This window comes from Hemitrygon akajei, chromosome 3 (genome assembly GCF_048418815.1).
Source record: "Hemitrygon akajei chromosome 3, sHemAka1.3, whole genome shotgun sequence".
In the NCBI taxonomy this organism is placed as follows: Eukaryota; Metazoa; Chordata; class Chondrichthyes; order Myliobatiformes; family Dasyatidae; genus Hemitrygon; species Hemitrygon akajei.
Window position 1 is genome coordinate 143395648 of NC_133126.1, and position 25300 is coordinate 143420947.

The 25300-nt window shown below is 38.7% G+C and overlaps 1 protein-coding gene across 1 annotated transcript in view; it reads left to right on the plus strand.

Moving 5' to 3' along the window:
* The window catches only part of mlf1 (myeloid leukemia factor 1), a 38692-nt gene extending 16237 nt beyond the window's left edge, over positions 1 to 22455 (plus strand). Inside the window, exons 6-7 of the mRNA XM_073040976.1 lie at positions 8316 to 8427; positions 20557 to 22455. Coding sequence (XP_072897077.1) covers positions 8316 to 8427; positions 20557 to 20680 — 236 coding nt within the window. The 3' untranslated portion in view covers positions 20681 to 22455. The remainder of the gene's footprint in view (positions 1 to 8315; positions 8428 to 20556) is intronic.
* The last annotated feature ends 2845 nt before the right edge of the window (positions 22456 to 25300 follow it).

A 25300-nucleotide genomic window follows, 5' to 3' on the forward strand; every position in this document is an offset into this window, starting at 1 on the left:
GGTTTTATTAGTGACCAGCAATACCTAAAATCAAGGTTCCATACTGTTCTTTCTTTTAAATGTCTGCACCACCACAGAAAATTAAATAGGTCCTCACGAGGTATTAATACTTGTTTAACAGTTTCACAGCAGCGTAGAAAGAGTTGCATGGCACAGTGAGTCAGTAATGCTTCCATTGAATGTCGGACACGGATATGAGTTAGATGATTAAGAGTCAGAGGCTGCATATGCTGAACAGCAAGGCAAGTGCTTTCTGCCGCTGGAAGGCAGCTGGGTAGACCTCTAGCTATTGGGTCTAAATGAGCACTGAAATAAGCTATCTGCCTTTGTCTTCCCCTGAGTCAAAATGGACTGAGCAAAGCCATTCTTCGTCTGGGAGGCCCAAAGCTAGGGCAGATACCATTGCCTCTTTTATACGTTCATATGCCTCCTCAGCTTCCGGGGTCCAGGATAACAAATTGGATGACTGGGAAGAGATATGGGAGGGGCTGAATAATAGCTGCATAATCTAAAAATCACTGTCTACAATACCTACTCATCTGCAGGAAATGATTAATTTCTCTTCGAATTGTTGGCAGTGGGGTTTTAACTATTGCTTCAATTCAGGTCTTAATCAATGATCTTTTATCATGGGATAGGGTATGTCCTAGACAAGTAACTTCTGATTGTACAAATATGTAGATAAACCTACAAGAGGAGAGGTTGTACTTGATCTGGTATTGGAAAATGAACCTGGCCAGGTGTCATGTCTCAGTGGGAGAGCATTTTGGAGACAGTGATCACAATTCTATCTCCTTTACCATAGTATTGGAGAGGGATAGGAACAGACAAGTTAGGAAAGCATTTTATTGGAGCAAGGAGAAATATGAAGCTATCAGACAAGAACTTGGAAGCATAAGTTGGGAGCAGATGTTCTCAGAGAAACGTACTGCAGAAATGTGCCAAATGTTGAGGGGATATTTGCATAGTTACGTTCCAATGAGATAGGGAAAGGATGGCAGGGTACAGGAACCATGTGTACAAAGGCTGTTGTAAATCTAGTCAAGAAGAAAAGAAAAGCTTATGAAAGTTTCAAAAAACTAGGTAATGATAGAGATCTAGAAGATTATAAGGCTAGCAGGAAGGAGCTTAAGAAAGAAATTCGGGAGAGCCAGAAGGGGCCATGAGAAGGTCTTGGCAAGCAAGATTAAAGAAAACCCCAGGGCATTCTACAAGTATGTGAAGAGCAAGAGGATAAGACGTTAGAGAATAGGACCAATTAAGTGTGACAGTGGAAAAGTGTGTATGGAACCGGAGGAGATAGCAGAGGTACTTAATGAATATTTTGCTTCAGTATTCACTACAGAAAAGGATCTTGGCAATTGTAGGGATGACTTACAGTGGATTGAAAAGCTTGAGCATATATGAAAGAGGATGTGCTGGTGCTTTTGGAAAGCATCAAGTTGGATAAGTCACCGGGACTGGACGAGATGTACCCCAGGCCACTGTGGGAGGCAAGGGAAGGAGATTGCTGAGCCTCTGGCAATGATCTTTGCATCATCAATGGGGACAGGAGAGATTCCAAAGGATTGGAAGGTTGCAGATGTTGTTCCCTTATTCAAGAAAGGAAGTAGAGATAGCTCAGGAAATTATAGACCAGTGAGTCTTAATTCAGTGTTTGGTAAGCTGATAGAAAAGATCTTGAGAAGCATGATTTATGAACACTTGGAAAGGCATAATATGATGAAGAATAGTCAGCATGGCTTTGTCAAAGTGCCTTACAAGCCTGTTTGAATTTTTTGAGGATGCGACTAAACACATTGATGAAGGTAGAGCAGTAGAAGTAGTGTATATGGATTTCAGCAAGGCATTTGATAAGGTACCCCATGCAAGGCTTATTGTGAAAGTAAGAAGGCATGGGATCCAAGAGTACATTGCTTTGTAGATCCAAAGCTGGTTGCCCACAGAAGGCAAAGAGTGATCATATTCTGCATAGAGGTCGGTGGCCAGTGGTGTGCCTCAGGGATCTGTTCTGGGACACCTGGTCTTTGTGATTTTTATAAATGACCTGGATGAGGAACTGGAGGGATGGGTTAGTAAATTTGCTGATGGCACAAAGGTTGGGGGTGTTGCGGATAGTGTGGAGGGCTGTCAGAGGTTACAGAGGGACATGGATAGGATGCAAAACTGGGCTGAGAAGGGGTGGATGGAGTTCAACCCAGATAAGTGTGAAGTGGTTCATTTTGATAGGTCAAATATGATGGCAGAATATAGTATTAATGGTAAGACTCTTGGCGGTGTGGAGGATCAGGGGGATCTTGAGGTTCGAGTCCATAGGACACTCAAAGCTCCTGCGCAGGTTGACCCTGTGGTTAAGAAGGTGTATGGTGTATTGGCCTTCATGAATCGTGGAATTGAATTTAGGAGCCGAGGTAATGTTGCAGCTATATAGGACCCTGATCAGACCTCACTTGAAGTACTGTGCTCAGTTCTGATCGCCTCACTACAGGAAGGATGTGGAAACTATAGAAAGGGTGCAGAGGAGATTTACAAGGATGTTGCCTGGATTGGGGAGCATGCCTTATGAGAACAGGTTGAGTGAACTCGGCCTTTTCCCCTTGGAGCCGCAGAGGATGAGAGGTGGCCTGATAGAGGTGTATAAGATGATGAGAGGCATTGATTGTGTGGATTGTCAGAGGCTTTTTTCCCAGGACTGAAATGGTTAACTCGAGTGGACACAGTTTTAAGGTGCTTGGAAGCAGGTAAAGAGGAAATGTCAGGGGGTAAGTTTTTTACGCAGAGTGGTGAGTGCGTGGAATAGGCTGCCAGCGACATTGGTAGAGACGGATACGATCGGGTCTTTTTAGAGACTTCTGGACAGGTACATGGAGCTCAGAAAAATAGAGGGCTATGGGTAACCCTAGGTAATTTCTAAAGTAAGCACATGTTCAGCACAGCATTGTGGGCTGAAGGGCCTTTATTATGCTGTAGGTTTTTAATGTTTCTATGTTTCTAAACTGTTTTTCTGATTTGATGCTTTATGACCTTTCTTAACTAGTTAATGTAAAAGCCATAGAGGGAACCCTGCTCACAAGCTTCCTTGCTTGGGGAGTTAGATGGGGGGGGGGGTCATCCAAGTACTGTATTAGAGTAGAGTCCCCAAGAAACACCTTACCTTCTTCCTTTTACAATTTACATGACAAAACACTGATTACACCAAAGCTTTGAGCAGAAAGCCCTACAAAAGGTAGTGGGTTCGGCCCCGTACATCATGGGTAAAATCCTCACAACTATTGAGGACATCAAATGAAACATTGCTGTAGAAAAGCATCCATCATCAAAGATACTCACTACCCAGGCCATGTTCTTTTTTCACTGCTGCTATCAGGTAGAAGGTAGAAGTGCCTCACTACTTGCACCACCAGGTTCAAGAACAGCTACTACTCCTCAACCATCAGGCTCTTGAACAAAAAGGGATAACAACACTTATTTAAAGACTCTTTTATATTGTTACTTCATGTTCATTTTTTATTGTTATTTATTATCTGCATTTTCACAGTTTGTTTACAGTTTACAATTGTTGATGGTTACAGTTTACAGATCCTGTTTACAGTTGCTGTTTTATACGTTTGCTCAGTATGCCCACAGAAAAAGAATCTCAGGGTTGTATACAGTGGCATGTATGTACTCTGATAATAAATTTTACTTTGAACTTTGAAGTTTGAACTCTCTTCCAAGGAATCTCAAACTCAAAATCAATATATCAAAAGTCTTGACCAACATCTTTCATGTTCTATAAAAGAAGTCCTGTTAGTATGCAACTTTTAGAATCGCTCCCAAAAATATTCCAATCTTTCCAAAATTTCAAATTCCCAATTTAAGTGTCCGTCACCGAGCAATTTCCCCAAATGCCCATTTCCCTCTGAAATGTGGGCATCTCATATCCAGAATACAGGTGTACAGATTTCCAGTGTTCTCAATCCTGATTTCACATGACCAATATGGACATTTATCTAAAATCAATTACATGAAAATCAAATAAGGAAATACAAACCAAAAAAAACCCAACAAGACAAAACAAAAAAAAATCCATGCTTCTACTCTTTTTCCTTCAGAACCTTCAAGAGTAACTGCAAAACTTAAAATAGTAACAGTTAATTCTCACTGTGAAAAGCTTTCACACATTTTACAAAGAACCAAGCAGGGGAAAAACTGCGTGGGGGCCTCAACATATTAACACATTTTAAAACACAAGAGCCAATTCACTCAAGTAAAATATTTCCTGAGCACAAGATTAATTTAAACTTTCTCTCAATATCAACAGAGCAAACACAGAGCAGCCTTTGCTTGCTCTCTCTCTTTCCCTCTCCCTCTCCCTCCCCCTCCACCTTTTGTCCTAGACTCCCCTACCATGGGAAATAACTTTGCCATATCTAATCCATACTTCTCTGTATCTATGAATCAGTAAGTTTCACTTTCTGGATCAGGGAAAGATGCATTCTGTCCCATCTCTCACTTACCCTTCAATTAATTTACTCTTTCGTTCTTAATCAGTGCACTCTCTTGCTTCTCCACTACAGGTAGGGTTCAAACCTTACGTTGTTCGGACGTATTTGTAATTTTTGTTATGTCCTTTTGTTGATTTAGGGGTAAACAATTAGTACCACTTCACTTTGACTAACAGTAATTTAGTATATTCTAGGCACTGGATCGACCCTCCCATATGTCCCTGACACTATCCTTTAACTTTTAGCCACTCGAGCCACGCTTCCCAGATAGTAGGTCGATCTTTCTAAGTGTCCCTCACACTGAATCATCCAATTTGTTTGCTCACCTTTTTTACTACCCTTTTTACTATCCTGGTCACCTTAGCATTTTTGTCAATGTGCTGAATGCATTGGAGTCACAGTGAAATATACTGATCCACTCAAGGCCATAGCATAGGGCATAGGGCAGTGTATAGGGCAATAGCGAACAGAAACAGAAACCCAAGGTCTGACTCCAAGAGAGAAAATCCGTGGAAGTGAAAAGAGACTTACTTATTGGCAATGATTACTGCCAGGGAATTTCTCTCGGGCAACCCAGTCACTGGGACTCCCCCACACTGCTGCTGCACTTAGGCAAGCGATCTCTGGAACTTCAAGTTCAGTCGTGTACCTTTCACTAGGTCTTACAACAGGGAACCAAAGAAAACCACACACAGTGAATCTGTTCAAAAGCATTTTTTCACTTGCAAGGAGGAGCACCTCCACTCTTCGTGGATGGCAGGCAGCTTCTAATTTACAGCTTACAAAGTTCATTTTTCAGGCTATTCTTTGGCTGTTATGTATTCTGGGAGTCCGCTCCTGCAGTACTCAAGGCCATGCAGTTTATCAACCATCATCCTTAGTTACACAATGAACAAAGATCAGGACATTAAATGCCTCATGCCATGTACACACGTGGTTTATAGCAAAGTACTCTAGGATTATACAGGATCCAGTTTGTCACATATTACAAGATTAAATACATAAAAGATCTCAAAGTTTTGAATATATTTCCACAGATTACATGGAAGAGTTACATAAATTCGAAGGAACAATTCATGAAAAAAAGGTTAATGTGTTCTATTACCATTGTGGGAGCCATGAATATTTTCTACATCTGCATTGCCACTACAACCTGGATTGAATAGTGCAGTCCTTACTACTTTGTAAAATTATTAAATTTGTTATAAAAATCCAATGAACTGGCCTGTTACTATTTCCAGGGCATGCCGCTGGCAATTCGTGATAATACTTAGTTTCCTTCATATTCAATATTGTAACTGTTTTATTGATATACTATAGTTTTTAATTAGAACATTTTTATTAATATATAATTTTTGTTCCGATTGTTTTTTTCTGCAGTATTATTTTACTGAGCACTCATAACAAGATGACTGAATTAATGGCACAAATGGAAAATTAATGTGCACAGTTTGATAGTCATTACAAATACATATTTGCAAAGTGATCAGGGTAGTGCTGATAAGGGATGGAATGGTGAGAATGTAGAAAGAAAGGATTGAAGTTCAGAAAATCAGGAACTAGAATCAGTTGTGTGGAAATATGAAACAGCAACTGGTAAAACATTTGTGGAGGAGTCAGTTGGTCTTAAACATTAGAGAAAATGTGAAGCACAGTTCAAGTAGAGGAATTTGAGGTGCATCCAGTATTGAAGGTATTTATGGGAATCTTTATCTACTTAATAAAGTGAACAAACAAAATGAATAGTTATGTAAGATAAATTGTTCAAGTAGACAACATAAGACATGATTTTTAGATCAGTATATTGAATTACTATTAACAGAACATATGATATTACATCCAGAATTCTGCAATAATAAATAATTAAGTGCTGTTCTGGGAAGAATAATGATGATAAAATTTTATATCAAATTGAAAGTAACTGTGCAATTTGAGGTTCTTAAATCTGAACAAAGCAAACTGCAGAGCAAAGGTTGGAAATTATCATAAGCTTTGACATACACAAGCAATGGATAGCATCTGACAAGTTAACAGACAGTTCACAACAAATATATTGTTAAGAAAGGTCTTGGTCTTGTTTAACAAAACAAAAAAAAGAGATTGTAACATCAAAGGAAAAGGTTTATAATGTTACCAAAAGATTGGGAAAAGTTTAGACTTCAGCAAAAAGGAGCCAAGATATTGATAATGAATGGAAAAGTAATTTAGTAAGCATAAGCACTGCCTGTAAAAACTAGTACAGTAATGTGTAAAAGGAAATGGTTAGCAAAGGTACATTCCTTACAGACTGAGAGTGTAAAGGTTTTTTCCCCAATATTTCACTATATCTTCTTCCCTGAAGGTTGCAAAATAAATGTTATGTGCTTTTTCCTCATTCAAACATGTCTAGAGGTGAAAGGCATAAGAAACAAATACAGATTATTTTAGAGATTAGAAGGTAAACCCACACTTAAGGAAACAAGAAGGAAAATGGTGAAGTATCAACAATTGTCCTGACATATGCAGCAGGAAAATGTTAGACTCTGTAGAGGTGGCAATTGGATAATCAAAAAATCAACATGGATTCATGGAAAAGAGGTAATTTTTGATAAAGCTTTTAAGAGGTTTTTTGAGACAGTAATGAGCAGAAGACTCTCTTAAGTTGAGAGAATGAATTATCATCTCATTGAAACAAAATTTTTCCAGCTTGACAGGGTGGATGCAAAGCTGATTATTCTTTATGCAAAGGTGTCTAGGACCAGGATCACAGTCTCAATAATCAGTCATTCTAGACTGCATCAAAAATAAATTATTCATGCAGAGGTAGTGAATCTTTGGAATCCTCAAGAGGAATATGGAGGCTCAGTTGCCAAGTCTTTTCAAGACAGAGATCAGTAGATGTTTGGAAATTAAGAGAATCAAGGAGAATGGGTCAGTTACAGTGAGGTAAAAGAACAGTGTTAATGATAGCTGAGCAACTGCTGCTTCTGTACTATGTGATTAAACTAAAACAATTTTGAAATATAAGACTCACTGAAATCACAGAGTTGTTCAGGCAGAATCAAACTGATTTCATATTTAGCTAGCAAACATGAGGAAATCTGCAGATGCTGGAAATTCAAACAACAACACACACAAAATGCTGGTGGAACACAGCAGGCCAGGCAGCATCGATAGGGAGAAGTGCTGTCAATGTTTCGGGCCGAGACCTAACGAAGGGTCTCGGCCCGAAACATTGACAGCACTTCTCCCTATCGATGCTGCCTGGCCTGCTGTGTTCCACCAGTATTTTGTGTGTGTTGTTGTTCATATTTAGCTGCTGTGATTGGTGTATTTTAGTAGTGTTATGTGGTGTATTTTAATATATTGTTTAGTGTTATGTGGTACTGAATTCAAACTTCAATAGAAATATTAAACTTGTAAGTCCTGCTTTTCCTGAATATTGCAAAATTATTTTAAGCACTTAATATGGAAATATTAATTTTTAAGATCTGAATACATATTTATTGTTTTAACATGTTATCATTTTAACACAAATAAACACTGAAAAACTCCCAGGAAATTTGCTTAAAACCAAGAAATTGAACACCATCTTATTCCAGAAATGAACTGCCAAGACATTTCTATTGTCTTGATTTCCACAGGTAGAAAACTGAACTGAGAAACCTGTATTTGAATCAATAGTTACCATTCTATTCCTATGGTCATACATCCATAAACCAAGCCAGAAACTTCTCTGTTACATGACCTTCTGAAATCAATCCAGATGAAATTCATGTTTGGGCATCATTGATTCACTTCTTTCAGTTTATATTTTATAACTATATTTTTGTTTTCGAAATTTCACAGATGATGCACACCTGTTTGACCAGGAATGGCGGGAAAAGGTGTCAGATTTTATGCCTCTGGGAGCACAAGTGTATGGTCTTCAGGATGTTAAAAAGGCCATGGAAGGACAAAGGTATCTCAAGATGTTTTTCTCTGCATGGCTATTTTTTTTAATAATGTTGCCTAATATTGATATATAATTTAGTAAGTGTTAATAATGTTGCTTTGTGTGGATGAGCATATTTTGTTCACTGACATATTTTGTACTTTTACCTTTAATTATAATATTTTTTTAAATATCAAGGTTCAGGAAAAACTGCTGACAATTTAGAAATATTTTTGTTATGTGTAAGTTTCCCTCTCTTGAGGATTATTCATATTGTTGCTTCTACATAGAACCGTAGAGTCTTTGAGCAATATAGCATGAATACAGGAGTTTCTGCCCAACAATTCCATGCTTTGGTGTTGGATCCCCAAGAGGAATTTGTAGAATGTCAATGAGATGGGCCTTTTAGAGCAGCATATGGTCAAGCCCACTAGAGAAAAGACAATTCTGGATTGGGTGTTGTGCAATGAACCAGATTTGATTAGAGAGCTTAAGGTAAAGGAACTCTTTGAAGACAGTGATCATCATAAGACAGAATTCACCCTGTAGTTTGAGAGCAAAAGCTATAATCAGATGTATTGGTATTTTAGGTGGTAAAGGTAACTACAGAGGCATGAGAGAGGAGCTGGCCAAAGTTGATTGAAAGTGGACACTAGCAGAGATGAAAGTAGAGTGAAGTCTCTGGGAGTAATTCAGAAGGTGCAGGATTTGTTCACCCCAAAGAAGAAGAAACATTCTAAAGGGAAGATGAGGCAACTGTAGCAGACAAAGGAAGTTAAAGGCAGCAGAAAAGGAAAAATGAGAGGCCATACAATATGATTTTAAAAAATAGTGGGAAGCTGGAGGATAAGGAAACTTTTAAAAAGAACCAAAAAAAATAAGAAAAGATGAGAAATGAAGATAAGCTATCCAATAATATAAAAGAGAATACCAAAAGTTTTATATATATATATATATATATATATATATATATATATATATGTATAAGTAAATGAGAGGAAAGAGTACCACAGGAATAAGATGCTAGAGAAGTTGTAAAGAGGGAACAAAGAAATGGTGGACAAACTGAATAAGTACTGAATAATGACAGGGTTTTGAAAGAGGGAACTTAAGAACTATGAGAACATTAGTAGTGACCTTTCAAGAATCACTAGATTTTGCAATGGTCCCAGAGGACTGGAAAATTGCAAATGTCATTCCACTCTTTCAGAGAAGAGGGAGGCAAAGAACAAGAAATCATAGGCCAGTTAGCCTGACATCAGTGGTTGGCAGTTTGTTAGTCCATTAGTAATGATAAGGATTCAGGGTACTTAGAGGCATATTATAAGATAGGACAAGGTCAGTGTGGGTTTCTTAAGGGGAAATCTTGCCTAGCAGATCTGTTGGAATTCTTTGAGGAAATAACAGGTTGGATAGACAAAAGGAGAATCGGTGAATGTTGTTGACTTGGATTTTCAGAAGGCTTTTGACAAGGTTCCACACATGAGGCTGCTAAACAAAATAAGAGCTCACTGTATTATTGGGAAAACTCTAGCATAGATAGAATATTGGTTGACTGGCAGAAGGCAAAGAATGGGAATAACAGCCTTTTCTGGTTGGCTGCCGGTGACAGTAGTAGTGTTACACAAGTAGCTGCGTTCCGTCTGCTACTTTTCACATTTTATGTTAATGATCTGCATGACAGAATTCATAGCTTTGTGGCCAAGTTATCAGGAGATACGTAGATAAGTGGAGGGGCAGATAGTATTGAGGAAACAAGGTGTCTGCAGAAGGATTGAAGAATGGGCAAAGCAGTAGTGGATGGAATACAGTACAGAGAAGTGTATAGTCATGGACTTTAGTAGAAGGAATAAATGTGTAGAATATTTTCTAAACAGGGAGCGACTTAGCCCTTGTGCAGGATTTCACTAAGGGTTAACTTCCAGGTTAGTCAATTGTAAGGAAGCATTCATCTCAAGAGAACTAGAATATAAAAACAAGGATATAACGCTGAGGCTTTATAAGGCATTGGTCAGACCATGTTTGAGTATTGTGATCAATTTTACATTCCATATCTAAGAAACGATGTGCTGGCATTGGAGAGTGTCCAGAGGAGGTTTACGTGTATGATCCCAGTGATGAAAGGGTTAATGTATCAGGAGCATGTGATAGTTCTGGGCCTGTACTTACTGGAGTTTAGAAGAAAGAAGGGGGATTTTATTGAAACCTATTGAATATGGAAATACTTAAATTGAATGGACATGGAGATGATATATTCATTAGTGGGGAAGAAGGGACAAGAGGGCACAGCCTTAAAATAGAATATTCCTTTAGCCAGATAGTAATGAATCTGTGGAGTTCTTTGCCATATACAGCTGAAGAGACTAAGACACTGAGTATATTTAAAGTGGAGGTTGATATGTTCTTGATTAGTGAGGGTGTCAAAGGTTATGTGAAGGTCAGGAAAATAGGGTTGAGAGGAATAGTAAATCATGATCAAATGGCAAAGTTCGATCATGATTTTCTGTTCCCCTAAAAAATCCCTTATGACAACATCTTGCTTCTTCTGCCCCCTTCCCTTCTGAGTCACAGACCCAGCCAGACTCTCTGCCAGCCAGCTGACTGCTGTGACTTTCCTCTACTTGGTCATCTCCCCCAAAAGTATCCAAAGTGGTATATTTGTTAAAGAGGATGACCACAAGGGTACTCTGCACTGGCTGTCTAACCCCTTTCCTGTTCCTTACTGTCACTCAATTTCCTGTCCTACACCATGAGTATAACTACCTCTCTATATGTCCTATCATCACCTCTCAGCCTCCCAAATAATCCAGAGTTCATCCAGTTCCAGCTCTAACTCTTTAATGCGGAATGTTAGAAGCTGCAGCTGGATGCACTTAGACCCATAGAACATTACAGCACAGAAACAGGCCTTTTGGCCCTTCTTGGCTGTGCGGAACCATTTTTTCTGCCTAGTCCCACTGACCTGCACCTGGACCATATCCCTCCATACACCTCTCATCCACGTACCTGTCCAAGTTTTTCTTAAATGTCAAAAGTGAGCCCGCGTTTACAACTTCATCTGGCAGCTCATTCCGCACTCCCATTTCTCACATGTCTGGTTATCAGGGACACATAGAGGTCCCTCTGCCTTCCCACATCCCACTGGAGGAGCATCCCACTTATCCTGCCCGACATCTCAACTATTGCTAACTGAGCAACTGTAAAGGAAAAACAATGAACTATGGGGAGATTCTCTGACTAAAGCCTTGAAGAGCGAATGCCTCAAAAGCCCACTCTAACACTGTCCACTCCAACGATGGCCGCTCTGCTTGCCCCCTGCCTTACTTGAATTTGTTCTTGTCAATCAATCCCAAATGCTGATTGGCCACTGCTCAAAGCACAATACTGCCATGAGTCGCTGCCTTTTCTACTCAATCAGCAAACCTGAGTGAGCTTTGTCTTCTCAGGCTTCCGATCTCCAGTTGGGAAGCCTGGGATCCATTTTGCTTGTGCCTGGTGATTTATCCACTCTTATAGATGCTGGATACTTAGTTTTCATTCTATGCTTATCAAATACTATGTTTGTATTCATGAAATTCCTGCCTTCAGTCCATCCCCCTTTCTTAATGGAAATATTGAACCTTTGTTATCTGCTTAACAAATGCCTCTCTCTGTTGCACAGATGAGTTCAGTGAGATGATCTGTTAATAATGTTAAAGATAAAAACAAATGATTGGTTGACTTTCGAGGTCCAGGAGGAATACTTTGAATTGTCAGATTTTGGAGGTGTATGATAGAATTGGTGATTAGGAAATTGATGCCATGTGCACCAAAGTCAGACTAATGCTCATCTTGTAAAGGTTATTGTACAAGCAGCGGGACAAATCATATACAGTGGAAGTATTGAGAGGCAATGGTGTGCAATAACATGCAAAATATGATATTTGTTAAATCATACTACCAAGGGCAACATATGGATGAGAAATATGTACAAAGTGCTGGTGGAAGAACTCAGCAAGTTGGGCAACATCGATAGAGGACTGAAAGGTCTCAGCCCAAAGCATCGACTGTTTATTCCCCTCCGTAGATGCTGCCTGTATTGCTGAGTTCCTCCAGTACTTTATGTATGTTTTTGGGATGTGGGAGGAAACTGGAGCACCTGGAGGAAATCCACGCAGCCACTGGGAGAACGTACAAACCTCTCACAGACAGTGGCGGAATTGAATTAGGGTCACGGGTGCTGTAATAGTATTACACAGACAGTTATGCTCCCGTGCAATAATCAAATTTGACATAGTTTACAATCATATGTGAACACAGTAGCATTTTTGTCAAAAGAAACTGTTTACAGATTCAACATGAAATGCTATGAATAGGTTAGTAATTAATGACAGGACAATTTAATTAAATCTTCACATGTAGCTACTGGTCTTGGACATTACAAAATGCATTGTTAGTCATCCAAAATGGATTCAGGACCTTACCTCCTACCATGTTGTTGATTACGTTCCTTTATTTTAACAACTCTACAATAGCAGTGTCTTACTTTTTAGAAGCATTGTAAACATAATGAAAAGTACATCACAAAATTCTATTCTTGACAAGTATAATCAGGTCAAATCATAGTACAGAAACTGTGTTGCTTAAAACAGTTAATGACTTCCAGCTTAATGCCGACATAGGTAACATTTCAGTTTTTGTGCTCTTGAATTTGAGACACTGCTTGATACTGTAGATTGCAGTATTCTCATAAACTGCCTTAGTCAGTGGGTAGGTATTTCTGGTACTGCTTAAAGCTGGTTGAATCTTATATAACAAGAAGAAAATTCTTTGTTAACTGTGGTGATTGTGCCTCCAAAATCCATGATATTGTGTTTGGTGTGCCGCAAGGATCAATTTTTGGCCCATTATTGTTCTCACTCTACTTGCTCCCAGTAGGTCAGGTTCTTCCAAAACACAAGGTGAATTACCACAACTATGCAGACAACACACAACTGTATTTATTACATCGGATGACTCTGTGGCTCTAAACCCTTGGTCCAGTGTCTTACTAGCATTATAGAATTGATGAGTTTGAGTTTCCTTAAACTAAATAAAGAAAACACACAAACAAGACAATCTGCAGATACTAGAAATCTGAGTAACACACACAGAATTCTGGGGGAGCTCGGCAGGCCAGGCCGCATCGATGGCAAAAAGTGCAGTCATCGTTTCAGGCCAAAATCTTTCAGCAGGACCAAAAATAACATAATATTTGGCTTTTGGTAGCAATAAAAAAGCCTGAATCTCAGAAATAAACTTGATCATCTGGCTTTACAAATCAAGCCAGTAATAATACTTCAGACATAATGTTTATTTCATAGATTTTCAGTGATAGATGTGAAACAAGTTTAATACTTGTAATATGTAATGGAAAAGATACATCTGCAATGTAAAGCATTTAATTTAATTATAATTGAATTCCTTGTAATGTATCATAAAGAAGTGTAGGACGAGGAATAAGCAGGAATTAGAACAGTTACGGTGCCTATAAAAAGTATTCACCCCTTAGAAGTTTTTATGTTTTATTGTTTTACAGCATTGAATTACAGTGGATTTAATTTGGCTTTTTTTGATATTAATCAATGTAAAAAGACCCTTTCATGTCAAAGTGAAAACATATCTCCACCTCTCTACAAAGTGATCTAACTTAATTACAAATATAAAACACAAAATAATTGATTGCATAAGTATTCACTCCCTTCAAGTCAGTATTTAGTAATTGCACCTTTGACAGCAATTTCAGCTTTGAGTCTGTGTGGATAGTTCTCTATCAGCATTGCACATCTGGACACAGCAATTTTTCCCCATTCTTCTTTTCAAAACTGCTCAAGCTCTGTCAGATTGCATGGTGATTTTGAGTGAACAGCCCTTTTCAAGTCCAGCCACAATTTCTCAATTGGATTGAGGTCTGGACTCTGACTTGGCCACTCCAGGACATTAACTTTGTTGTTTCAAGCCTTCCCTATGCATCTTTGGCTTTACACTTGGGGTCATTGTCTTGCTGGAAAACAAATCTGCCAAATCATAGTTCTCTTGCAGACTGCATCAGATTTTCCTCCAGGATTTTCCTATATTTTACTGCATTCATTTTACCCTCTATCTTCACAAGCCTTTCAGGGCCTGTTGTAGTGAAGCATCCCCACAGCATGATGTAGCCACCACCATGCTTCATGGTAGGGATGGTGTGTTTTTGATGATGTGTGGTGTTTGGCTTACCCCAAACATAGCATTTAGTCTGATGGCCAAAAAGCTCAATTTTGGTTTCATTACACCATAGAACCTTCTTCCAGCTATTTCAGAGTCTCCTACATGCCTTCTGGCAAACTCTAGCTGAGATTTCATGGGAGTTTTTTTTTCCAACAGTGGGTTTTTCTTTGCCACTCTCCCATAAAGCTGTGACTGGTGAAGCACCTGGGTAACAGTTGTTGTATGTGCAGTCTCTCCCATCTCAGCCACTGAAGCTTGGAACTCCTCCAGAGTTGTCATAGGTCTCTTGGTGGCCTCCCTCACTAGTCCCATTCTTGCATGGTCACTCAGACTTTTAGGACAGCCTGCTCTAAGCAGATTAACAGCTGTGCTATATTCTTTCCATTTTTTGAGGACTGACTTATCTGTACTCCAAGGGATAATCAGTGATTTGGAAATTTTCTTGTATCCATCTTGTGACTCGTGCTTTTCAATAAACTTTTCATGGAGTTGCTTGGAGTATTTGTTTGTCTTTATGGTGTAGATTTAGCCAGATTTTTCCAGATACAGGTGTATTTTTACTACAGTCAATTGAAACACATTGACTGCACAGGTCTCCAAAATCAGATTTCCATTAATCTAATTACATGACCTCTAAAACTAATTGGCTGCACCAGTGATGATTTGGTGTGTCATATTAAAAGGACACACCTTTAATATGTAATTAATTGTTAATTAATTAACAATTAATTAAGTATTAATTGAATACTTACGCAATCAATTACTTTCTGTTTTATATTGAATTAATTTAGATCACTTTATAGAGATCCGTTTTCACTTTGATATGAAACAGTCTTTTTCTTTTGATCAGTGTCAAAAGAGCCATATTAAATCTACTGTGATTCAATGTTGTAAAACTATAAAACATGAAAACTCCCAAAGGTGGAGTAAATACTTTTTATAGGTACTGTATATCTGCATGTTTTCATAATGGTCTACTTTTTTGAAGGTATGACTCCTCAATTTTTTGCTCAAAAGCATCCTAACATTTTATGAAAACTATTATAATAATCACTTAAATTATTAAAAAAAAAGCCTGTGCCAAAGTTCCAGAAGTCTGATGATCTTAATGTTATTTTTTTCCTAACTCCTAACATCCTATTTTTTTAAATGAAAACAGAAAATTCTGGCAACACCCAGCAGGTCAGGCAGCTTCTGTGGAGGGCGAAACAGAATTAACGTGTCAGGTCAATGATCTTTCATCAATAGAGGAAGATTTTAGAGATGAACAGCTTTTAAGCAAGTACAGAGCTTAAGCTCCTATTTTTAAATTTTACCCCATACTCTTTGAGCCTGTTATCATGATAAAGCCACAGGCTTTTTTTTTGCCATTCCTCCTTAATCTTAAAGAAAATCAGTTAAACTGTTCTTTTTTCCCATTTTGTTTTCCAAATCAAAGCAGAACCAACATTTATTTAACTATTCCTTGTAAATTAACTTTCTAATCCTCAAAAAAAAATTGCTAGATGCTTTTGTATTCCCTCAGAAAAAAAAAATAACATTTGCATGACTTACTGAATGGAACTCTGCACCGAAATTCAGTCAAGTGTATGGAACAGATAGCAGTACTCGAAAGGGATTTGCTTAGTATTCTGTCCTAATACGCCAAACAAATTTTGGTTGATTTTCTTTTAAATTTAGCTTATCAAAAAAAATTTTATGCCTGAACTTAACACATTAAAATTCCTAAACAATAAATTGGTTTGACTCGCATGCCTTAGATTATTTTTCACTTGTTATTTGTTCAAAACATTATTTTTGTAATATTGATAGATTTCTGAACAGCTGTTCATCACTGATCCAAGGATTTGGATGTTAGAGCCTTGGGGGTGACTTAGTTTCAATAGATTTTCCATGAACAATGACCTACTAACTGACATAGTTGTAAAAATTGCATTTTTGTCACTACTTATATTACTTAAATTTGGTTAGCAGTTGTAAATATTTATCTATTCATTTATACATATAAACATACATACATACATATAATGAAGACTTAATTGTTAAATCTTTTAAAATCCCAACTGCTGAGAAGGCAAGGCTGAAAACACTTGCAGTTTTTATGAAATAAGTTGAATGAGAATTTTTTGGAGATTTTGTCTTTAAAGAATTTTAACAATGGTTGTGACAGTGTATTCCAGTTAATTGTGCCATTGGTTAATCCGCTTATTTGGGACAACTCTTAAAGAACAAAAACAAATCAAGAAAATAGCCAGGATTCCCTTTGTTTATTTAGGGCACTATGCTGCTTATTTTGCAGTCATGTGCACTTGTGTGGCTATTAGATACTATTTCATGCTTAGAGCAAACAGTTGCATCAGTTGCATATGCTTGTGTTATGTTATCCATTCGAGCTGATGGACACCAATTCAAAAAGCAGTGGTTTTTGGTTATTTTGTTTTTTTATTTTGTCATGAAAATTTTTCAAGACCCTTGCTATTTAAAGATTTGACAATAGCCAAAAAAATTACCTTACTGGACTAAAATAAAAGCCATCCACCTGACACCACTCATGGTCAGCTGGAGATAACTGGAGTGCCGAAGTCTACAATTGCACGCTTAATACATCAGCAAGATAAATTGCAAGAAGAATGGGCATTATGCGAGGGACAACAGGAAATATTCCAAAAATGAAATAGTGAAGATAAGGATCCAGATGTTGAAGAGGCCTTCAATCAATGGTTTTCCATTTAAACTGGACGAAGTGTGCATTAGTGGACCAGCGTTAAAGAACATGTAAGTGGAACTAGCAAAGAAGCTGGGTCATGAAGATTTTAAAGTTGACTGTCTCGATGGAAATGTAGGCAGCACATTAAATTCAAGAAATTTAATCCTATCTTGATTAAATCCTTCCTTTCTCACTGAGAAAGGTAGTGTTGATGCTGTAAGTGCTGAAACATGGAAATCTATTAACTCCCACTACTTGCTTCAAAGATTTTGTGCAGATGGTGTCTACAATGCCAATGAAGCAGACCTTTTTTATTGTGCCATGCTGTATGGTTCCCTTTGCCAGAAACACACAGCACTATCAGGTTCAAATAAGTTCAAAGTACATATTATCAAATTAGATATATTTCACCATATACAACCCTGAGTTAACCAAGTATGCAGAATTAAGATCAGGAGTGCAGAGACAGAGGGTGGAAGGTCTCATGCTATCCATTCGAAGTAGGTTGCCGTGGTTTTATTGCGTTCACTTTCCAGAAGTGGCTGCATGACCTTGGCTTTACTAGAAGAGAGATCAAGTCAACCAGCAGGGCTGTAGCTGAGGCAGCAGAGACAGGATCATCATGGGTGTGGACTAAGTACGTCTAGAGGGGCAGATAGTCAGACAGTGTATCCATCTTTTGTAAACTCTTCAGTAGCTGCGTAGATACCTGAAGAGTGGACTATCTGTTGGATGGAAGCGACCAACAACTCTGATAGAGGCAGATGCCAAGTTGTTAAGCTCATCAGTGGGAGGTGGTGCTTTAGCACTGCTGGCCCACCACCTCGAGGGAGTCTTGATCATAAGCGGGCCAAAACTCCTGAGGACAGGTGGCAGATCAACTGATGATCCCACTGATGATAGCACAGGACAGTTAACATCTTAGTCCATGTGTATTTTCAATTCTAATTCTTTGTACAGAATCCTCACAAACTTCTAAGGACGTAGAGGTGCTGCTGTGCTTTCTTCAGAATTGCACACATGCTGGACCCAGCTCAGGTCCTCTGAAATAATAACACCAAGGAATTTAAAGTTGCTGACCCTGTCTACCTCTGATCCCCTGATAAAGACTGGCTCATAGATCTCTGGTTTCCTCCTCCTGAAGTCAATAATCAGCTCCATGGTCTTGCTGACATTGAGTGAGTGGTAGTTGTCGTAGCACCACTCAGCCAGATTTCCAATCTCCCTCCTATATGCTGATTTGTCACCACCTTTGATTCAGCCAATGACAGTGGTGCCATCAGCAAACTTAAAGATGGCATTGGAGCTGTGCTTAGCATTGCAGACATAAGTATAAAGTGACTAGAAAAGGGTTCTAAGCACACAGTCTTATGGTGCACTTGTGCTGATGAAGAACATGAAGGAACTGTTGTTGCGAATCTGAACTGACTGGGGTCTACAAGTAAGGAAGTTGAAGATCCAATTGCACAAGGAGGTACTAAGGCCAAGGTCTAGAAGCTTATTGATTAGTTTTAAGGGGATGATGGCATTGAATGCTGAGCTGTAGTTGATAAAGCGCATCCTGATGACTGCATCATTGCTGACAAGATGCTCCAGGGTTGAGTGAAGAGCTAATGAAATGGCATCTGCTGTGGACCTGTTGTGCCAGTAGACAAATTGGAGCAGATTCAAGTTGTTTCTCAGGCAGGAATCGATATGTTTCATCACCAACCTTTCAAAGCACTTCATCATCATGGATGTAAGTACTACTGGACAATAGTCATTGACGCAGGTTACCTTCTTCTTCTTAGGCACTGGTATAATTAAAGACTACTTGTAGCAGGTAGGTACTTCAGACAGTCAAAGCAAGATATCAGTGAACCGTCCAGCCAGTTGATCAGCAGAGGCATCTAGTACTCGGCCAGAAACCACATCTGGGCTGGGTTCACCCTCCTGAAGGATACTCTCACATTGGCCTCAGAGACTGATATTGGGAGTTGTGGGAGTTTGTGAAGGTTCTTTCATGCTTTGATGGTCAAAGTGAGCATAGAAGGCATTGAGCTCATCTGGGAGTGAAGCATTCAAGCTCTTCTACACCTTTTGAGCATCCTTCCAGTTTCATTTGATCCAGAATTATAACCTTGCGTGTGAAATGGTTTTCCGGAGATCATACCTGGAAGCTCTTGTATCTTACTTGGTTGCCAGACCTGAATAAACCTTAGCTGGCCCTCAGCAGATTGCAAAAATCATAGTTTATCCAGGGCTTCTGACTGGGGAAGACTCGGAAAGTTTCTGTGAGGACACACTCATGTACAACTGTTAAAGTCCATGACAACTGTGGTGTATTCATTCAGATCTGCTGATGAGTGCTTGAATACGGCCCTCTTTCCGGCAATTCAAAGCAACCCTGAAGCCGCTCCCTGCCTCCCGCAACACTCTCTTTGCTGTCCTTATCTCTGGAAACTTGTTCTTTCATCTCTACCTGTATACAGATTGGAGAAGTCAGCCGAGTGATCAGATTTCCCAAAATGCAATCTAGGCATGGAACAGTATTTCTTAACATAGTATAGTGTGGTCGAGTGTGTTAGGACCCCTGGTGCTGCAGGTTATATGCTGATGATAATTGGGCAGATTTTTTTCGATCAAGCCTGTTTAAAGTCCGGACTATTATTTTTTATGACAAAAGAAAGCAATGGATTCCATAACTGTGTTGTTTTTCAAATATGTCAGGAACTAATAAAAAGAAATTATTGTTTTTTGGGAAATGCATTGAACCTTGATACTTTAAGGGGCTAAGAATGTACACCTTACTAATTGAGTATTAGGCCAGCATATACTTAATGAATTCCTCCATTGGTTATCATTATGAACTAATACACAGTTTTAGAGTACAGTAATAATATTAGTAATGTTCTAATTTGTTCTGTATTTCATTTAAATACATACTTTGTTATTCAGTTAAACTGATTATTATATCTTTTTAACTATTTCCATGAAACTTCAAATAATTGTGACAGCCGCTTAATTGGACCAAAACATATTGGTTCTCATGCATCCCAATTAACCAGAATCCACTGTATTTGACACTTAAAAATCACAGATAAAATGAATTTTGACAAATGAAGAATTTCTATTTCTATTGTCAGTACTATTTAAAAAGGAATTGTTGATAGAAGTGAAAATTCTTTTGATGTTATGTGCATAAATTAAAGTAACAATATTGTTTTTATTTCCACTTTTAGGACAAAACATAGTAAAAAACAACCTGTTTCGAAACTTACTCCTCCCCCTGCTTCTTGTGGCTGCCCTAGTACGAGTGCTGCTCCTACAGGAATGAAAGCATCATCAAAATATGGAAGAAAATAAGCGTTTTTCTGAAACTATTTGGCTCAGGCAATTTCTGTGTGATTATACCAAGGCTTTGTTTTTTGAGTTTTAATTTAGTTCCTGTGGAATAATTCAGTTCACTTCCAGCTAGTTACCATAGTTCCATAAATAGCATTTCATTTTTGTCATCTTCAAGGGGCACCAAATAAAGGAAGTGTATTTTATAGATGTTAAAAGTAAATAATTACTGCATCAAGTTAGGCATCCAATAAAGTAGGGTTCAGAAATACAGAAAAGGTAGCTGACTTAATCAATTTTGGTGTGAGTTTCTTGTACTCTACATACAAATATGTGCGATATGTTGTATGGAACTGTATTTACTAGATGACGTTACTGTGAGATCCAATTGATTTTTGGTCTATAGCTTAATTTGCAAATGAATGATTAGTTGCCAGCATTAATTTTACTGCATAATAGACCCAGGAAATATAGCAGGTTTTTTGTTTCTTAAAGTAGTTATATCACTTATATCAACTGGGTCTGAAAAAATCTGAAAAAGTCAGCTGATTTTACAAAGACTCTTTTACCAAGAATCCTGCTACATGACCTTTCTTTCAGCTGCACCACCAATAATTTTATAACTTCTCAATTATTTTGTAATATCTTCCTCCACTTCAAAAAAAGGTTTTGGTAAGTATTTGCGTCTTCATGGTGTGGTGCTTTCTTCTTTTTAGATGCCATGTTAAATTTCCTTCCAGTACAAACTGGACATTGGACATGTTAATTGGACATTGTAAATTGTCCCGTTATTAGGCTAGGGTTAAATTGGAGGTTTCTGGTGTCACGGCTCAAAGGGCCAGAAGGGCTTGTTCTGCACTGTTTCTCCAAATAAATAAATTTAAAAGGCATCAACTACTGAGGCAAGAGATTCAAGTAACAGTAGTGATCTTCCTAAACCTTTCTGGCTGTGAGCTGTTGGCAGTTACTGACTTTTCTGCTTGAAACTGAACACTAAACTGAAACCTTTGATGTTTTGCTCTACAACCCTTGGGCAATGAAGCAGAAACACTGAGCTCTCCATGGAACCCAACAGTCCAGCACTCCCTTCGCTTCTCTGCTCTATTCAAAACCCCCTGCCTGCATCGATTCCCACTGTGCCTAGCACAGTTTGTGCTTCTGGACAGCTGGAGTAGCAGGGGGGGCAAACAAGCAACTCCTAGCATTTGGAGAAGACTTTCTTCTTCAGATAAATAACCCCAGAATGTTATGTGGTGTAAATTGCTTCAGTGGTTATTCAGTGTGCTAGCAATTTCTGACAAACGGGTGTACACGACTGCCTATCAGATAAAAAAGCACTTGACTAAATAGCTACTGAAGAAAAAATATCTATCCGATGAGGTAATCCAGGACAAAATGTCTCCATCCCATTTTCTATCCTCAAGATAGTAATAGAGCATATGTTGGCACTCTTTAAAATTAAATACATTCAGATGTTAATCATTAAGACAATAATGGTGATAACCTTGTACATATTAAAAACTAATGAGACCATTATTTAAATGCATGCAGCTTTGTTGATGCTTTGTAATCAGAGGCTGCCTGAATTCAACCCTTTGACAGTGGGTTTTGAGGAAATTTAAAATAAATCCAGAGCAAAGAACAAAGGCTAACTTAAAACACATTGATCCTAGGGCTTTAATACTAAACCACGTTGTACCTTTACTGCTTCCTGAATGTAACTTCTATGTATCAATCTCACTGGCAATATGGCAAGTGAAAAAAAATTCCAAATGAGGAAGATGTTAGGGGAAATTAACCTCCTAAAGACAGAAGTTTAATGGAGAACTAATACTCTCAAAGTAATACTACTGCTCAAAAAGTATGAACTCTACTTCAACGATATTTACATTGTGTAAGTGAGCAGTTTGCAGATGAAGCAACACATAGAAAATGCTGAAGGAACTCAGCATATCAGCCAACATCTAGGGAGGGGATGAACAGTTGACATTTTGGGTTTAAACCCTTCATTGGAACTGGAAAGGAAGAGAGCAGAAGCCTAAATAAAAAGGGCAGGTGGTGGGAGAAGCATTAACTGGCACTTGAAAGGTGAATGAATCTAGGTGAGATGAGGAGGGTGGAATTTGTGGTAGGGGGGACAGGGGAAGGAAGTAGTGTGAGATGCTGGGAGGTGATAGGTGAGAGGCAAAGGGCTGAAGAAGGAAGAATCTGATAGGAGAGGACAGTGAAACATAGGACAAAGGGAAGGAGGTGGAAAACCATAGGGAGTAGAGTATAAGTTATGGGAATGTTGTGAGGGTGGGAACAGGGAAAGAGAATGGACTTAGAGGGATCAGTGAAAACAATAGGGAGTGATTACCTTAAGTTATCAAAATCAACGTTGATACCATCATGTTGGAGACTGCTAAAATGGAATATGAGGTGTTGCTCCTCCAATCTGTGGCCTCAAGGTGGCTTTAGAGGAGGTAATGGAAAGACATGTCAGTGTCATTGTGGGAATGGGAAGTGGAATTAAAATGGCTGACCATCAGAGATCCTGGCTCTTTTAATGGACAGAGCAAAAATGTGTGAGGCCTCAATCCACATTGGAAGCACCTTCAGGAGCAGCCCATAAAATGGAAAATCAAAAACTACTGCATATGATGAAAATCTGAAATAAACATGAAAAATTTCCTTTGTTGAAAGCTGCACAGGTAAACTGTAAGTGCTTTAAGGTTTGGAAAGTGTAAATTCCCCACATCCTTTTAAAACAAACTTTTATACTACTGTTTTTTTTTAACAAGCTGGCAACAACAAAGAAGGGGAGTACACTGTCTTTATGGATAACTGATCAGGGTCCTGACTAACATGGTCACTTCAGGGGATCGTGGTAGCTGGTGAATTCATGGGAGTGAACAGTAATGCCCTGAAACATAACAATCTAACAAAGGAGGAATTCACAGACTTGAGAACACAAAGGTGGATAAAACACCACAACCTGACCAATTAGTGCATTGTAGGAAGCAAGTGAAGAAATTGCAGGAGTTCTGCAGATATATTTATACCAGCCATAGCCATGGGTAAGGTAGCAGAAGAAAGGCAGAAGGCTAATTCAATGCCTTTTTTTTACAAAGGGCTCTGATGCACCATCAATAACTCACTCTGAGACGTAAGAAGTGAGATATCGGCTTTTATTGACTGGAAGAATGAACAACACTACATCCTGGAGAATGAGGCCGGGCTCAGGCCTCAATCGCCTTTATACAGGGGTCTGTGGGAGGAGCCACAGGAGCAGTCAGCAGGGGTCTGTGGGAGGAGCCACAGGAGCAGTCCAGACAGGTATATGTAGTTCACCACAGGCTCTAAGGGCAAACCACAGTCTAGTGAGCTTTACATCACTGGCAGGAAAGGTACTGAGGGTATTCTGAGAGAAACAGGATCTATCTCCATTTGTAAAGGCAAGCACTGTTTCGGATAGTCAGCGTGGCTTCGTACATGTCTCCCAAATTTGACAGGATTTCTTTTATGAAGATTGCAGGATAGCAGATATCTACCTGGATTTTAGGAAAACTTGTGACAAGTTTCGCACGGTAAGCTGGTGTAGAAGAAGATGTGATCATATGGGATGTAGGTGAAATCACCAGTTGGATACAAAATGGCCTGGTTCAAGGAACCAGAGGATGGTGGAGGAAGGTGGTTTGTTAGTTTGGAGCCCTGTACCAAATAGTGTACCATAAGGATCAGTAATGATTCCCCAGTTGTTTGTCATAGATGTAAATGACTTGGATGAGAATATACAGAATGTGGCACAATTAGTCAGTCTGTGATTGGCAGCAAAATTAATGGTGCAGAGGACAGTTTTCTAAGGTTGTAACTGTGAAAGTGAGCTATGGAATAGTCAATGGGATTCAAGGCATTGAATACAGGATTTGGGCATCATGTTACAGACATACATGATGTTGGTAAAGGCTTCTGGTCAGCATTATATAGGAAGATATGTTTAAACTAGAGATAGTTTAAAAAAGGATTCACAATGATAGGATGTCTTGAATTATGAGAGGCTGGATAGGCTGGAACTGAACAAAGGAGTCTGATAGAGTTACATAATCTTATAGAGTTATGTAAAACCATGGGGGCCATTGATAAGGTGAATATTCACAGTCTTATTTGCAGGGAAGTCTAAAACTAGAAGGTATATATTTAACACACAAAGTACTGGTGGAGCGCAGCAGGCCCGGCAGCATCAAAAGGAAGAAGTACAGTTGATACTTTCCTGATGAAGGGTCTCGGCGTGAAATGTCGACTGTACTTCTCCTTATAGATGCTGCCTGACCTGCTGTGTTCCACCAGCATTTTGTGTGTGTTGCTTGAATTTCCAGCATCTTCAGATTTTCTTGTGTGAGGTATATATTTAAAGTGAGAGGGGAAAGATTTAAATAGGACCAGAAGGGCATTCTTTTCACACAGAGGGTGCTGGGTATTTGGAACAAGTTTCCAGACAAATGGTAGAGGCAAGTACAATTTTGTCTAGGAGACATTTTGGCAAATTATTGCAGCTGATCTGCCTAGAGCAGATATAAATAGAATGAAATGAATGATAAACAGAGAAAGAAAGGGAGAAAATGTAAGGTAATGGCATAAAATAATGGGGAAATAAAACAT